This window comes from Meriones unguiculatus, chromosome 14 (assembly GCF_030254825.1).
Source record: "Meriones unguiculatus strain TT.TT164.6M chromosome 14, Bangor_MerUng_6.1, whole genome shotgun sequence".
NCBI classification, from domain to species: Eukaryota; Metazoa; Chordata; class Mammalia; order Rodentia; family Muridae; genus Meriones; species Meriones unguiculatus.
This window is the reverse complement of record NC_083361.1, coordinates 1462375-1477447: the sequence shown is the minus strand read 5'-3', so window position 1 is coordinate 1477447 and position 15073 is coordinate 1462375. Positions and strand designations below refer to the sequence as shown.

Below are 15073 nucleotides of genomic sequence, written 5' to 3'. Positions count from 1 at the left end.
ACAAAAATGAAAAACAATTCCCGCCATAGACATACAGAATTGTACAAAGCACACATGAGTATGAATACATGAACAGGGCTACGAACCAATGATGCCGAGGCCCTTCTCTGACAGTTAAGGAAGACCAGGCCCAAAGGACAGATGCCTGTGGCAGACGAGTTAGCACCCTGCTTGCTCTCCTTCAGCCCTTTCCCACGTCCCACCAACAAAAAGTACTTGAGAGTCGTGATGGCCACCTATGCCCTTTCCAGGCAGTTTTATTGGCGCAGTTTGTAAAACATCTTTGCATCAACCTAAGTCCTCACCTTCTCTTCCCGAGAAAGCGGCTGGCTCTGGTCCTAGCTCTGCACACATCTGACTTTGAACTGACATGATGCACCTGGGTCAGGGAGCAGGGGGAGGTGAGGAGAGCCGGATGTCTTGTGCACTGCAGAGTCCTGGCAGGGTGGAGGACTGGGTGAGGTGGCAAGGCCCAAGGGCACCCCAGCTCCAGAGCACCCTGCTGTGGCCGAAGCTCATCGATGGACAGTAAATCAGACCCTGAGAGAGTAGCCCGAGGCCAAGGTGTGTGGGGCCAGCCAGCATGAGCCCGGGCCAGAGCCGCGCGGAGGCTCTGCAAGCCCGGCCCCAGGGCGGGGGAGTCCTCCCTGCAGCGGGGCTGAGAAGCGGCCAGCCGTGGCTCTCAACAGCCACACCCCGCAGCAGAGGCTGTCAAGGAACCTGCAGTCCTGACGCAGCCCCCAGAGCTGCTGAAAGCCAGTCTGGGCTCCGAGGCGGGTCAGTCCTGCAGCCCCAGGATCAGGAGGCCGCCGCCCCACGCCGGGCGCCTCCTTCCTCCGTGAGCAGCAGGCGGCGGCGGCCGGCCTCATAGTCGGCCTCGTCCACGCTGACCAGCAGGCGCACGGCCTCCCGGCCCACGGCCTCGCGCAGGGCCTCCGTCAGGAAGACGCCCCGCAGGGCCTGCAGCAGGGCGCCGCTCAGGTAGTCGCCCCAGAAGGCATCCAGGTAGGAGAGCTCCGAGAACTTGATGTCGCACACCACAGAGCCCAGGTCCCTCGAGCGCAGCACGGCGGTGGCCTGTCCAAACACATCCAGCTGCCGGGCCAGCGCCTGAGGCCTCCTGGACGCCACGCCCTGCTCCAAGGCCGGCCCGTGCTCGCAGTACTCCGCCCGGACTCGGAGCCGGATGTCTGCAGGAGAAGGAGGGCTCAGCCAGGCACCCAAGCTCCCCTCCCTCTGTCCTGCTCCCGCCCGCAGCCACACCAAGGAGGCCCTGACAGCTCCTCCTCTCTGTGGCTTGGGCCAGGAGGCCCTCCCAACCTCAAGCACTCCTGCTCCCTGAGTCGGCAGGCAGGCTCCACCCAGCTCACCCGGCTCTGCCCACTGAGGAGTACTCCCTCCCAGTTCCCGGTTCGTTCCAAGGCCCCCTTCCCAGCCATGAGAGCCAGGTCCCCAGAGCACCTAGCTTCCCCTTAACTACTGTCTCCAGCTACTCCGGCATGGCCACCCGGTGCTGGATGGGCCTGCTGTGTGCTCACAGCCCTGGGGGACAGAGCTGTTGCCCAGAATTCGTGTTTGTGAATGAACTGAAGCGGAAGCCAAGGGAGCACACAGACAGAATCCCAGAGCAAACAGCTCACACTCGAAGCAAGCCCCAGAGAGCAAGGGGCCTCAGCAACGCCGAGGGGCCAGGCTCTGCTGAGGGAACAGTGCTCTTCCCACAGAACATGAGGTGACAGGGCAAGCCCATGCTGCCAAGGGCCACTAGGTCACCCAGAGAAGAGAATCAAGCCCACACGGGGCCGATGAGAGGCAGAGACCCCTGAGCTCACGCTGGTCAGGAGGAAGCACAGGACGGGCAGGCAGCCCCGTCAGCCTGCACTCCCCCTCAGCACATGCAGGCGGGTGCCCGCCGCTTAGCCCACAGGTGGCCGAGGCCCTCAGAGGCACTGCAAGCGTGAGTCTGGGCTGGCCGCTCCCCTGGCCCCACATCCGTGTGAGGCTGTCAGCAGGAGCACGGCCGTGAGGGCCAGCTATGCCTGGAGACCGCAGCAGCCAACATGTGACTGTTGCCAACCGTCCTGGACCCCAAGGACTCCATCACAGAACTGCACCCACAAACGAGCCTGGGAGGCAGCCTATTACTACAGACTTGAGTGGAGGTGGACAGGAGCCAGGCCGACTAGCCCCAGTCACAGCCTGGCAGCCTCCTGCGCCCAGAAAGCGGCTTCTCCATGGAGAGGAATCATTGTCTCCAGGAGCTGTTGGGCCACTGTTGTACCCCTGGGCAATCAGAGCCTCTGCAAACAAAGGTCCCCCTTAGGTCAGGGCACGCTCCCTGCCGGAAGACTGGGCAGGGAGCACAAGCCAGGGAGAATGCAGCCCAGTGGGGGTTCCTGAAGACACAGTAACCAGCAGCTGTGACACCCCAAGTGACAGACACTGGGCACGCTCCAACCCTGAAGGTGGGGGCCACCCTCAACCCAACAGGAAGTCAAAGCCCAGGGAAGATGTGGGCTCCTGCCACCTTTCACAGCTGTTCAAGAGAGAGCAAAGAGAAGGCAGCCTGATGACTTCCTGCCACACCCACTTCCTCCTCCTACCCCAAACCCTTCCTCTTTCTGCCTCTAGGGAACCCCACCCTCTCCACTGGAGGCCCAGAGAGTTGGCCTCAGCTCCCCAGCTCCCTCCACCCTAAAGGCCAGATAAACCCTCTGGGTCCCCATTTTCCCTGACTCCTCTAAACCTCTGACCACACCTTTCCATCTGAGGGTGGGGACCAGGGGAGCAGAAGAAACAGAACCTGCCCAGGGCCATGCAGGGCTGGGCAGAGGCAGAGGCAGAGGCAGGAGTCCCACAGACCTGAAAGTGAGTCCCAGCTCTGCCACGCTCTAGCTGTGGGGCCTTGGGCATGTGACCTCACCTCTCTCTGAGCCTGTTTTCCCATCTGAAAAACACAAGCAAACAAGAGGTCCCTGCTGCACGGTGGTCACGAGAATCAAACGAAGCAGCTGTGCGGTGCCTGACTCTTACAGCACACGGAACTGTGACTTCCCAACCCACTGCCTACCCACGTGACTCCGACCCAGGCGCTCCCTCTCACCGACCCCTAAGCCAACCTCCTCCATCACCTTCCCAAGTTCTGCAGCATCTGCCCAAGCTCTGCATTCTGGCCACCACAAAGCACTCCTCATGCTCTCACAAGACCATCTACCCGCCTCCTCTGCCCAGAAGACACCCACTCACCCAGCAAAGCACACGTGCCCACTTCCAGCCCAGCCAGGCAGGCCCTTCCCTGCTCCTCCTCCACACCCCCATGGGATCATCCATCCTTCGGTGCTCCGCCTTCCCCGCAGGAAGGCAGGGGACAGGCGCCCACAGTAAGCTCTCTCCTCCCTCCACAGGCCCACCCTCCGGGGCTCTCCTGTCTCACTGCCTCTAACCCTCGGAGCACTTTCCCTAGCACATCTACAAATGAGGAAACCTTCGGCAGCCCACAGCCCACCTCTGACCTGGAAACAGATTGCCGCCCAGGAAAGGGAAGGACGGGTTTGAACCGTGAGTTCCAGCTGGCACAGTTCTGGCCCTGAATCACCCGCTCGCCACAGCCTCTCCACCACTGCGAGCCAGCACCAACACTGACACATGAGTGGACTCTACCGGCTGCCCGAGCTGCATGGCCTTGTCCCGTGAGCCCTTGACCATTCCATGACTTTACGAGGGTGAGCCTTTCTGCACATGAGGAAACTGAGGCACAGAGGCGGAGTCACCTAGACCATTGCAGAATTCTGCAGTGGTCAGTTCAGTCCAGAGCCTGAGCTCTTAGCTACCCAAGCTGGGGCCGCTGCCTCACACAAGCGTATAAACACGTAATTACAGGCATTTTAAGGCAGGACGGACTTGTCATCCAGAGTTCCTGTCCAAGAAATGACACCTGACGTGAAGCTGGAGGAAGACACACCAGGTCAGCCTGGAAACCAGAGAAACGGGGCGTGGCGTTTCCGGAAGGAAGCAGCATTCCCCAATGTCCAGGGAGCCTGGGGCAGCCCATGGCCTGGGGCCAGTGCAGCGAAAGGGTGGCGGAAGGTCACCAGCATGGGGAGGTCTGGGTCCTGTTTGTGGCCATCTGGAGGTGAACACAGCCCTCCCTCCGAAACTCTGTTTCCCGGCACACTGCCCTCTGGAGGCCATGGTGAGCACAGGTCTGACAGGTCAGAACTCAGAGATGACACAGCTGCTGGGCATGAGTGGTTAGGGGGCAGGACCAGGGACAAAGCTCAGAGACACTCAGGAGGAAAGTGGCAGCCACCCCAGGGGCCCGCCTTCCTAAGGGAGCACACATGGACGGGAGCGGGCACTGCCGTCTCACGCTGGGGCAGAAAAGGATGCGGAAGTGGGAGGGGCTTCTCAGGTGGCACCGGGGAATGAACCTCCCTTGGCATTCCGGGGTTGCGGCCTCTGGAAGTGCATGCCACGGTGAGGGCTAGCGTCGGCCCTCCTGGGTCAACGGTGGGCTTCGGCTCCCACTGCCTGGCTCTGCGGCAGTGTGGCCCGCCGCTCCTGAGCGGCCTTACTAAAGGCCAATTCCTTCACCTCCCACTCAACTAGAACAGCAAGGAATCAACCACGGCCTCCTGATGGAAGAAAACACTATGACCGGGGAATGAGTGTGAAAACTCCAAACCTCAGCAGACAGTGTCGACGGAAGCCCGGAATCTGAACACGGAGAGGCTGAGGCAGGAGGATTGACTGTCACAAGTTCAAGTCCAGCCTGGGCTGCATATGGTGTTCTGAGCCAGCCTGAGCTATAGTGTGCTAGCCTGTAATGAGAATTTTGGTTTCTTTCAAAGCCCAGTTATGTTATGTGAACGTATTTTTGTTTAGTCCAGATGTGGGATTGCTTCCGATTGCCCACAGCCATTAACTATGACTGTCTTGTGCCCTAGGAAGGGTGTGTGTTTAATTCTGGGGATTCTGGAGATGGCACAGATGGGCGAGGCCCGGCTGCTCCCCACTACTGCCTTTGTTATTGCTGGTTTGCTGGATATTCTGACAGCAAAGACTGAACTTGCCCCTAATCAGCAGGAAGGAGTCTAAAGAGCTCTCCGCCCCTTTCCCTCTAACCACCGCTCCTACCCAGTGTTGGGGGTTGGAAGGAATCGGGTGGAATAAGGGCTGGAAAGGTTGTAGATGTAAGAACCCAAGAAAGTAACCCAATAGTTCTAAAAATCTAAAACTTAAAAACAAAAAAGGGACACTGGATCTGCCCATGAAATAAGTAATAAGACAAGACAACTGGGGTGACCCCAGCGAGCTACAGTGGCCAACGGGTGAAGGGCCTGGCAATTCCGGGGTGAAGGGCCTGGCAATTCCGGGGTCAACCCACCTGCCGCCGCACACTCTTCACTAAAAAGTTTAAAGCTGGGCACGACGCGGCGCCCTGGGAGACGGAGGCAGGATGGTCAGGAGTGCCAACTGTGGCCGTACCCCAAATTCCAGTCCTGTCTGGGCCACATGAGACACTATCTCAAAAAGTCAAGCCCAACCCCAGCCCCCAAACTGCAGTAGAGCCAGGCCTGACGACCATCTCTACAACTCTCGGGCAGAGGCAGCGGTGTTGGCGGAGGTTTAAGACCATTCGGACCTACACAAGTTCCCGGCTAGCCAGAGCTCCACGGAGAGACCTTCTCTCGTCTGCCCGTCGCCTTGCCTCTCCCCGCTCTCCATCAAACCCTCCCGGCTTCGGGCCACCTGTGACCACCACAGGCGCATGCACACAGGCTTTCGCTCCTGCCCATCTGACACCTCTGACATGGCTTCTCCTCCCACCAGAAAAACAGCTCACGGAGAGCAGAGGCCCCGGCAGGAGAGGCCCCGGCAGGCACGGTGCACACACAGGAACAGGCCTGCTTCCGCACCGCTGTGGCTCTGACTTCCGCTCCCCTGCCTTTCAGGCAGGCACATTTGCCCAACGGTAGCTGGACACAGGCCCTACTTCAACAGCTGTCTTGAGAATCAGAGCACAGGCAAGTAACAGGGCCAGCAGTGTCCACTGGGGGCCGCGAAAGGTATGGACTCGGGCTGTGTCCACCTAGGGTCCTACTATGCCCGGACCCTCCAGCACTTAGTTGTTTACTCCCAGTGGGGCAACGGCTGGGGTTGAGGTGTCCAGCGTGTAGGGCAGGAATGGCGCACCCTCCCCCAGTCAGGCCTGGAAGGGTCGGGGCCTTGTTAAACAAGTCACCCCCATTCTTCAGAAGGGAAACGGGGGCCCAGGTAGGGAGCCGCTGGGCAGCCCCACCCTCTGTGGTGACTCAGCAGGCGGACCGGCAGTTCTTGGTCCTTCAAGTGCCGGGCACGCCCTGACTAACAAGCTCCTGGCCTCAGGGAAGATCCGTGAAGCCTGGCACTGGTCTGCCCAGGCCCTCAGGGCAGTGACTGCCTGCCCTGGGCAGCCACCTGCACCCCACGCCAGCGCCCTGTGCTCCTGGGGGCACCCAGCACAGGCATCTGCCACCTCACCTCTGAGGCCCAGGGGGTCACACAGGCAATGGGGGGGGGCAGGTGCATGCAATACTTGCGGCAGGAGGAGGCGCCCCGCCAGGGCCTCCTTTCTCAGGAGCCCCACCCTCCAGCTTCCCCTCCCTCCCCTAGCCTAATCCAGCTTCCAGGACAGCCTCCTCAACTGTGCCGTGTCTCGAGAAGCCTGCAGCTCCCTGCTGGCGGCACTGGCCTCAGTCCCTCCATCAGGGAGTCCCTGCAGCTCACGGCGCTATGTGCCGGCTGAGACCACCTTGGTGTTGGTGAGTTATTCACTTAGCACACTCTGCTAGACCCCTGGAGGCCAGGGACTACCTGGTCTAATCTGTCCTCACTGCCTAGACCAGCGCGTGCCTGATGAAGAGATGTGCAACAAGAAAAATGATTGAAGCCAGGTGCTGCGCACCCCTGTGACCCCAGCACTCAGGAGGCAGAGGCAGGCGGAGCTCTGTGACTTAAGGGGCCAGTCTGTTCTACAAAGCGAGTCCAAGGCTACCCAGAGAAACCCTGTCTCAAAACAAAACAAAACAACAACAACAACAAAAACAAGAAAAGTTATGTAAAAGAAATGGACTGCTCTGGGCCCCTGCAAGCCCAGAATAAGGCCTTGACCTCCAAGGTCCCACCTGCTGTACGGCCGCCTGTCTGCAAACCTCTACTTCCAGCACATAACCCCTCGCCGCTGTGCGCAGAGGTCATGCGGGAACCACCTTCCCAGCGACTCAAGCCCACCCTGAGAGCGGCACCTCTACAAAGACCACAGGGCTCCCGTGCCTGCGGGTCACCCTGGCCTGGCCGCCGTGTCCCTTACCCATGGTCCCACAGATTAGACACTCTGGAGTCTGAGACTGGATGAGAGTCCTTGTGTGTCCTTAGGTCTCTGCAGCGCAAGGAAGGGAGAACCACCAGCCCTCCCCGACCCAGAACACAGGGGAATATCTCAGAGACAGAGCACCAGAGCCTAGGACGGCTGTGACATGTCTACTAGATCCTGGCACTACGGAGGCCGAAGCAGGAGGGTTCCAAGGTCAAGGCCAGCTTTGGGACTATATATATCGAGACCCAGACAAGCCTACATAACAAATAATAAAAGCCCACCTCAACACAAAGAAAAGAAAAAAAAAGTAGAAATATGAACAAAAACCCAAACTGTGGTGCAGCTGCGCTGCCTCCTGCCAGGGCCCAGCTGGCTTCCGTGCCAGCCCTTGATGGCATCCACCACTGCCTCGGCAATCTCGGCTCCAATGGACTGTCACCCAACTGCGAGGTCAGTCCTACAGAGACAGGGCCTTCCTGCCTCAAGCCGACAGCAAGCCTCACCACCAGAGCCCCGAGCCAGGAAAGCACCTTACAGTACAGCTGTGGGAACAGCTCTCTCTCTCTCTCTCTCTCTCTCTCTCTCTCTCTCTCTCTCTCTCTCTCACCATCTGCCCAAGGTCAGGCAGCTTCTTTAAATGCCAATGCTAAAGCCAGGCAGATCTCTAGTCTGAGGCCAGCCTGGTCTACAGAGTGAGTTCCAGGACAGCCAGGGCTGCATTTGAGACTCTGTCGTGGAAAAAGCAAAACAAAACAAAAGCCAAGGCTAAGATATAAGCGAGCAGCCTGACTTGGAGTCCTTGCTTCTCCCCCAGCACACACTATGCTGCATTATATCAGCTGGACTGCAGTGACCCCTCCTGTGTGTGTGTGTGAGAGAGAGAAAGCGAGAGCGAGAGCGGGAGAGAGCAAGCGAGAGAGAGATGAGCACACACCCACCCACCATGTCTCCCGGACAATGCAGGGCCCTGGAGTGATGTTTCTGTACAGCGTGCAGAGACTATTCTCGTATACTCAAACGCTGACTGCTGTGCCTCTCGGGTCTGACGACAAGCCAGACTTCAGCACGGACATTTTTAGGAGGCCTCGCCTGTCCCAATGTTTTGTAAACACTGTTCTCCATCACCGTCTGATTGGTCAAACAAAGAGCTGAAGGCCAGTAGGCAGGACTTGTGGTGGGGTAGGGGTGCCCAGGTGGGGCCGGGGAGAGCGGCGGGAGTGGCCAGCTGGACAAAGATGAAGCAGGTGTGAGGCGAGACTCGGAAGGTCAGGTATGGAGCTGCGTGGCTGGGACCTAGGCCCGGCTGGGATTGCTCTGCCCAGCGTGCGGCCACAGCTAGCGATAAGCACAGCTAGTCTCCAGCCACCACTCAGGAGCCGGGCGGCGCAGTCCTCCCTGACACGCTGTGCCCCCCACCCACCACGGGCACTTCACAAGCACTCGCAGGGCCCCGGGGACCTACCACAGGTCACTTTGCCTTCTGATGGGGGCCTGCCCGGCTCCTGTTGCTGCTGCTGGGGCTGCCGCAAGGCCGCTGGGCCCGCTCTCCTGCGCCGCCGGGCACCACTGCTGGGGCGGCCGCGACTCCGACGCTGCCTCTTGCTTGGAGGGGAGCCTGGAAGACAGAGAAGAGCCAGCTCAGGACCAGGAAGGAAGAATGCCAGGCGAGTGCTCGGAGAAGCAGGGAGCCTCTGCGGAGCCTCCTGGAGGAGGTTCTGCCTAGGAGAGAGGCCCCCTGCCATCCTCTGCCAGGCTGGAGGTGCGTGTGCCACCATGAGGCGGCCCCTCGAATCCGGCACCCCTTTCTCTCGGAAGGGGGCACACACCTGTAAGCTCAGCTCCTGGGGTACAGGCAGGAAGACTCTGAGTCTGAGGTCAGGCTGGCTCTAAGAGATCCTGTGTTGACCTTATCCCCACCCCACTGTCCAAACGGAGGCGCTGAGGCCATCTAATGTGGGTCACTCTCTCCTCTTCTCTCACGCATGCGCACACACATGCTCAGGCCTGGCTCCGTGGGTAAAGGCGTCTATTCCGGGACTGAGGACCTGCCTTGCCGCCTGGGACTTGAAACAACGCACACACAAGTCAATGTTACGTCTTTTAAAAAAAATAAGCTTAAAAAGAAAAACACAAGAATGCAACAGTTTAACAGGAGAAATAATTTCTGTGATGAATTGTTGAACCCAGGAAAACAAGGTACTCAGGAGGCTGAGGAGGGTCAAGGGGTTCCCGGCCAGTCTGCTCCATACTCTGCCTTCGATAGAGAAGGCCCGTGAGACAATAAACGCGACGGTCCTAGGACAGGACCGAGGAGCACTGCGCGCGCTGCTCACTTCCGAGGGAGGCCCGGGCGGGGCACATCACAACCAACCAACGCGCCTACCCAGGGTCCCCAGATGCTGTCAGCGTCGTCCCAAGTCACGTAACCGCTTAGAATTTAACCACACAAGATGAGAAGACGCAAAAGATAAGATTCACCCGGAAACAAATGAACCGAGGTGCACACCGGCTTCTGATGACAGGGTTAGGCAGGCGCTTCAGGACAGCAGCTCTCCACCGTGCCCAGGGTGCCTAAGGCCTCCGGAGACACAGATATTCAAATCACAATTCACAGCAGCAGCAAAGTCGCTGTTATGAAGTAGCAACAATGATAATTTCATGGCTGGGGTCAGCACGTGACAGCTCCAGTGAAGGGCGGCAGTCCCAGGCCTGCCCTACAACACTGTGACGGCAAACTCGGCGGGATCTGACCAAAGAACGACAAACACACACCAGAGGCCTGTGCATGTCCTCAATCCTGCACCCCAGGCAGAGGCAGGTGGATGTCTGTAAGTTCAAGGCCAGCCACAGCGACCTAGTAAGATCTTGTCTCAACACACACGTGCATACTCACACGGAAGAATGACTACTCGTGCTTCAGGCACTGGATGCTGACAGTGGAGAGGGACGGTGAGTCAGGAAGGTCAAGGAATGCAGGCCAGCAGGGACTATGTGACAAAACGCTGCCAGAGAAGCACCGGAACACCAAGAGGAGCTGGAGAGACTCGGTGGCAAGCCTACGTCCACACAACGGTGGACAGGGACTCCACTGCGCACTTGTCCTCTGACTTCAAACATGTGCCATCAACTCCCCACACATACAATGCGCGCTCGCTCTCTCACTCACACACACCAGCACTGACATCTTTCAAGGGAAAGCAGAGCTGGGAAGAAACGCGGTGCTAAGAAGATAAACGAGGGGCCGTCAACAGGCGGGGGGAAGCAGAGCACACCTTACCCGTCCCAAACCTCTCCACACGAAACAAGCAGCTACCTCTTTACCGTCGGGACAAGGGAAGCACACCCGTGCCAGCGTCAGCGGCCAAGATTTCCACTCTAGAGGGAAGCAGTCAGGGGCCCGGGCCAAGGCTCAGCAGTGAGTGGCCACACTACCGTGCAAGGCCCAAGTTCAGTTCCCAGCACGGCCACCCGAGAAGGCTCACACCCTGAGCAGCCCCAGCTCCCGGGGACTGGACGCCTTCCCGGAGCCCCTGCTGGACGGGCACTCAGGGGTGCAGATCCGAACACACACGCACAGTTAAAAGCGCATTAAAAACCCTCAGCCTCCAAGGGCCCACGGGACCGGAGGCCCGAGCCACCGAAGCCAGCTCGGAAGAACTTTCCCTGAGAAGCAGACGCCCGCTTTCCCATACCGCTAGATAGACACATCCCCAAACAGACAGCGGCCTCCACCAGGCCCCTTGGCAAGCAGACGGCTTTGGGGGGAAGGTGCAGGTGAGCCAGGACGCCTCAGCATCTTAAAGCCAAGCACTTACAGCGATGCAGACACACCCCAAGGAAGAGCCCAGCAATCGGGGCTTGAAGGACTGACAGAAGGGAGTGGAGGTGGGCAGCTACACGGTACCGGAGGATGAAGGAGGGTGGGGGGAGCACGGCAGGAAGAGCTATCTACCCGTGCAGGAAGGGGGCGGGGCTTGGCGGCGCACAGCCTCGGTCTCAGCGCTCTGGAGGCAGAGGCAGCTGGATCTCAGGTGAGCCTCCGGCCAGCCTGGTCTAGAGTGAGCCTCTGTAGTTAACTGGAAAGAGAAAAAAGCCTGGAGAGCAGCCCAACTGCAGAGGCCTAAGCGGCCCAGGGAGGGCCTGGGCGTGGCTTGGTGAGGAGCCGCCTCGCAGTACAGAGCCCTAGGTTCGATGCCTCCTACCTCAGGAACGGAAAAGCGGTAATTAAAACAACAGTTTAAAAACTTCTCTGTGCTCCGGCCTCACAGCACAAGCCAGTAAGCTGGCTGCTCGGCAGGCCGAGGAGGACCTGGGCGACTGAAAGCCTGTCTCAAGTGTCTGTTCATAAAAAAGCTGCCAAACACAAGCAATAAACAAACAAGTCACCACTTACAAACTGGTAACTGGTCCAGGCAGGACTCACGAGAGGTAACTAAGTCCCCCTGAGGAGCATCCGAGCGCAGAGCGCCCTGAAAAGCACCGCTGTACACTACCAACCACAGCAGGAGAGTCACTGCCCAGCAGCAAGGCCCGTGAGGCGGCATGGGGGGGTTGGGGGGGTTAGGCCTGTGAGGAGGGAGCGAGCCCCCCGGGATCCAGTGCTCTGGAGGCAGGTCCTGGGGTACCCGGGGCACGCAGGCTAGCCACACTGACCTTCTTACATTCCAGGTTCAGCAGAGACCCAGTACTGTCTCAGTAACTGCAGTGAATAAGGAAGACGCTTGCGCCAGCCCCTGCGCACGTGAATTCACGCGGCTGTGGACACGCGCGCGCACACACACACGGCAGAATGTTAGTCAGCCCTGAATCCGAGTGAAGATGTTCTCTGTATATTTAAGTTCTCTAGATATGTGAAGCACAGCTGTGTATGTGCACACTGACTACAGCACAGAAATCTAACCAGGTAAAGGCAATCACCGATAGATAGATAAACAAATAAACCCCAGACCGTGTCCAGCCATGTGACTGCCAGGTCACATGCCATGACGTGATGTCAGAGTTAAACACGAGTCCCTGTGACGCAAGCCTGTTGCTTCAGGACAGGCTTCTTCCTTCAGCAGTAACAAACACAGCCTAAGCCCGTGGGCCGCTCCCTTCAAGGGCCGGGTGCAGGTTAGTCACGCTGCGGGAGGGGGGGAGACACCATCAGTGTCCCCGCAGTGGCCTCACCTGCGTCCCATCGCCTCTGCCGGGACTGTCGCCGACGCTCGCAACCGTCGTCCGCCCTGCTGGAGGACGGGCTGGAACTGCCGCAGCTGTAGCGCTCAGGGGACACTGCGGAGAGAGAAGGGGCAGCTTTCATGGCACCTTTCCTCCCGGCCCAGGCTCCCGGCCCCTCAGGGGACACACCCAAATACCCACGCCTCCCAAGGCAGAGTGCTCCCGGGGCTGCCCAACCCAGGTCAACAGCTCCGACTCGCAGAGCCCGCCCAGGTCCCTGCAATGGCCCTTGCCCCCTTCTGCTACCAGCTGACTCTGGGGGGCCACGGCCTTCGTAGGCCTCTCTTCTTCTCTTCCCGGGCCTGACATGCAGACATATTTTCCACAGTCAGACAGCCGATCCCTGGAGGTGCCCTTCTGCTTACACGAATCCCACAGGCCTCTTACGGGACAGGAAAGCTCAGAAGACCCTCCCCAACCCCGGCGCACTATCTCCCAAGGAAGACTCCACAGGCCTCCTGGCATCCTGACCCTCCCAGCCCCTCCCCTTTTGCCCAAGAACCAAGGGAGGGCCTCAACCCTGGAAACAGGGCAGGCAGGTTTGAATCCTGCCCGTATTTGCTACATGTGTTAGGCTTAGGCATCTGACACATTTCCATGCCCTTCCCCCGCTGCTACTCGAAGTGCCATTTCTTAGAAAACTCTCCCTCCATCGCTGCCCAATTTAGGGTCACCACCCCCATTTGTGGCTCTCTCCCCTTCTCGCTCAGTCTAAATCTAAGCTCCTTATTTGTTACTGAGTCCTCCTCTAACGCAGGCTTCACGAACTGGCATTTTGGCTGTCGTTTCTCAGTTTTCACACGCAGCCACGGTGCTTAGGGGCTCCGAACCTGTTGTTTTCCCCGTGCGATGGGGGGCTATAAGGTTCACACATGACAAGTTCACCTCTGCCTGGCTCAAAAAGTTCCATGAACAATGGCCACGACCATTGTCCACAAGGCCAAATAGCACAAGTTCAGTCCTACCCAGGCCATGGCCGCTCCCTTTGGGGTTTCCACTGTGGAAGGGGGGACGGGCCCCGGAAGTCCTCACCTCCCCGCCAGCGCTTACCTGGCCGGCGCCGATTACACGCCAGGTGTGGCAGCAGGTCGTGGCGGGCTAGCACGCGCAGGAGTTGGCTCAGCAGCCGCAGGTCGCTCTCGTCGCACTGCCCACGGCGTTCCAGCTCCAGAAGCAGCTCCAGGCCGCTGCGGGCTCGGGCCAGGCCGCCGGGGGCGCCGGGTGCCTCATCCAGCAGGAAGGCCAGGAGCTCCAGTTCACACTCGGTCAGCTGCCCGCCCACCACCTCGAACATACGGTGAAGCGACAGCATGCCGTAGTAATCCAAACACTCCTCCTCCTCCCAGCTCGGGGCCGGGGTCGGCCCGGACAACGCCATTCCCAGGGGAGGGGTGCGGAACAAGCTCAGAACCAGGGCCTAGAACCCACACGGCGGGGAGGAGGTGGCGGTCAGGGACGCGGTGGCCCCCGGGGGTGTCTCCGGGCAGGGTCACCCCCACACCCTCAACGGCCTCAGCCTCTCCCTCCCACCGGCAGGAGTGGTAGCGCCCGCGGCTCCACGCTGGACCCCTCCGAGCCACGACCAGCCGGGAGGGCCTAGCCCAGGCAGATGGCCCTCCACGGGTGGTACGGTCCGAACCTGGCACCGAGCGACCCAGGAGCTCGGCTCCAGAGCTTCACGGCCCACCGCAGGGCACCCTGTCCAAGGCCCGGTGACCCTGGGAGCCCCAACGCCTCCCCCGAGTCGCCCTCGGTGCCCGGCTCAGCGGGCCCGGCCGCGCCGGCCCTGAGCGCCACACAGGTGGCACCTTCGGGCCCTCGCCCCGGTCAGGTGGTGGGCCCTGCCCTCGCCCAGCACCCGGGCGGCGCCGGCGCCCCTCCACCAGCCGCCCTTCGGCCTCCCCGGAGCCTCACCAGATGCCAGCGTCCGGCGACTCCGGGGCGACGGCCGCAGCCACTTGTTTTGGATCTTTCTGGCACCTTCTCTATTATTACGCCTGCGTCACCTCGCTCCTCCCCCTCCGCCCAACTCGCGCAGGTGCGAGCGCCACGCCCCTACGGCGCAGGCGCAGCACGGCGCGTCCGAGCCCCACCCCTCCCGGGCCGCCCGCCCCGCCCCGCCCCGCCGCGCCCCGGCCCCAGTTCACCGAGGCCCCGGCCGTTCCCGGATCACCCCACGCGCGCATCCTACACTCGCCCCCCGCGACCGCTCACGCCCACGGTTGGCGCGGCCTTCCGCCGTCGCCGCTGGGCCCTCGGGGCCGCCCAGAGGCTCCCCCAGCCCGCACCCGACGGGGCGAGCCTGTCCGCGTCGCCTCAAGCGGCCCGAGGCGTGACGGCCGCGCCTCCTCCCTCGGGGGTGACGCGAGGGCAGGGCTGGCACGTGCCGGGCACAACACGGCTCTCCACCCGGGAACTAGGCTCCGGGGAGGCCCCGGCTCACCCCCGCCCGAGCTGCGGGCGCCCCCGTGAACGTCACTGACTCGGGGTGGGGGG

General features: G+C 60.5%; 1 protein-coding gene across 3 annotated transcripts; it reads right to left on the bottom strand.

Annotated features, from left to right (window-relative positions):
* Positions 1-229: 229 nt before the first annotated feature.
* Dedd2 (death effector domain containing 2) lies at positions 230-14677 on the bottom strand. Of its 3 annotated transcripts, XM_021661145.2 has the most exons (6): positions 14492-14677; positions 13628-13994; positions 12527-12631; positions 8820-8972; positions 2924-2947; positions 230-1190 (listed from the first exon to the last, which is right to left on the bottom strand). In XM_021661145.2, exons 2-6 carry the CDS (start codon positions 13953-13955, stop codon positions 799-801), a joined length of 1002 nt encoding a protein of 333 aa, XP_021516820.1. In that variant the 5' UTR covers positions 13956-13994; positions 14492-14677; the 3' UTR covers positions 230-798. The 3 variants fall into 3 exon arrangements, with proteins under 3 accessions (XP_021516820.1, XP_060222397.1, XP_021516819.1); XM_060366414.1 differs by lacking the exon at positions 2924-2947 and having other exon boundaries at positions 14492-14675; XM_021661144.2 differs by lacking the exon at positions 14492-14677 and having other exon boundaries at positions 13628-14485.
* Between the last annotated feature and the right edge of the window lie 396 nt (positions 14678-15073).

Bases quoted from the DNA above. Each gene is read 5' to 3' on its own strand.
- Dedd2 (XM_021661145.2), bottom strand. From the start codon at position 13,955: ATGGCGTTGTCCGGGCCGACCCCGGCCCCGAGCTGGGAGGAGGAGGAG. The intron at 8,973-12,526 runs GTGAGGCCACTG...TCTGTCTTCCAG, and splicing joins GCAGAGGCGATGGGACGCAG to GCTCCCCTCCAAGCAAGAGG. The intron at 1,191-2,923 runs GTGAGGTCACAT...CTTCTCCTGCAG, and splicing joins GAAAACAGGCTCAGAGAGAG to ACATCCGGCTCCGAGTCCGG.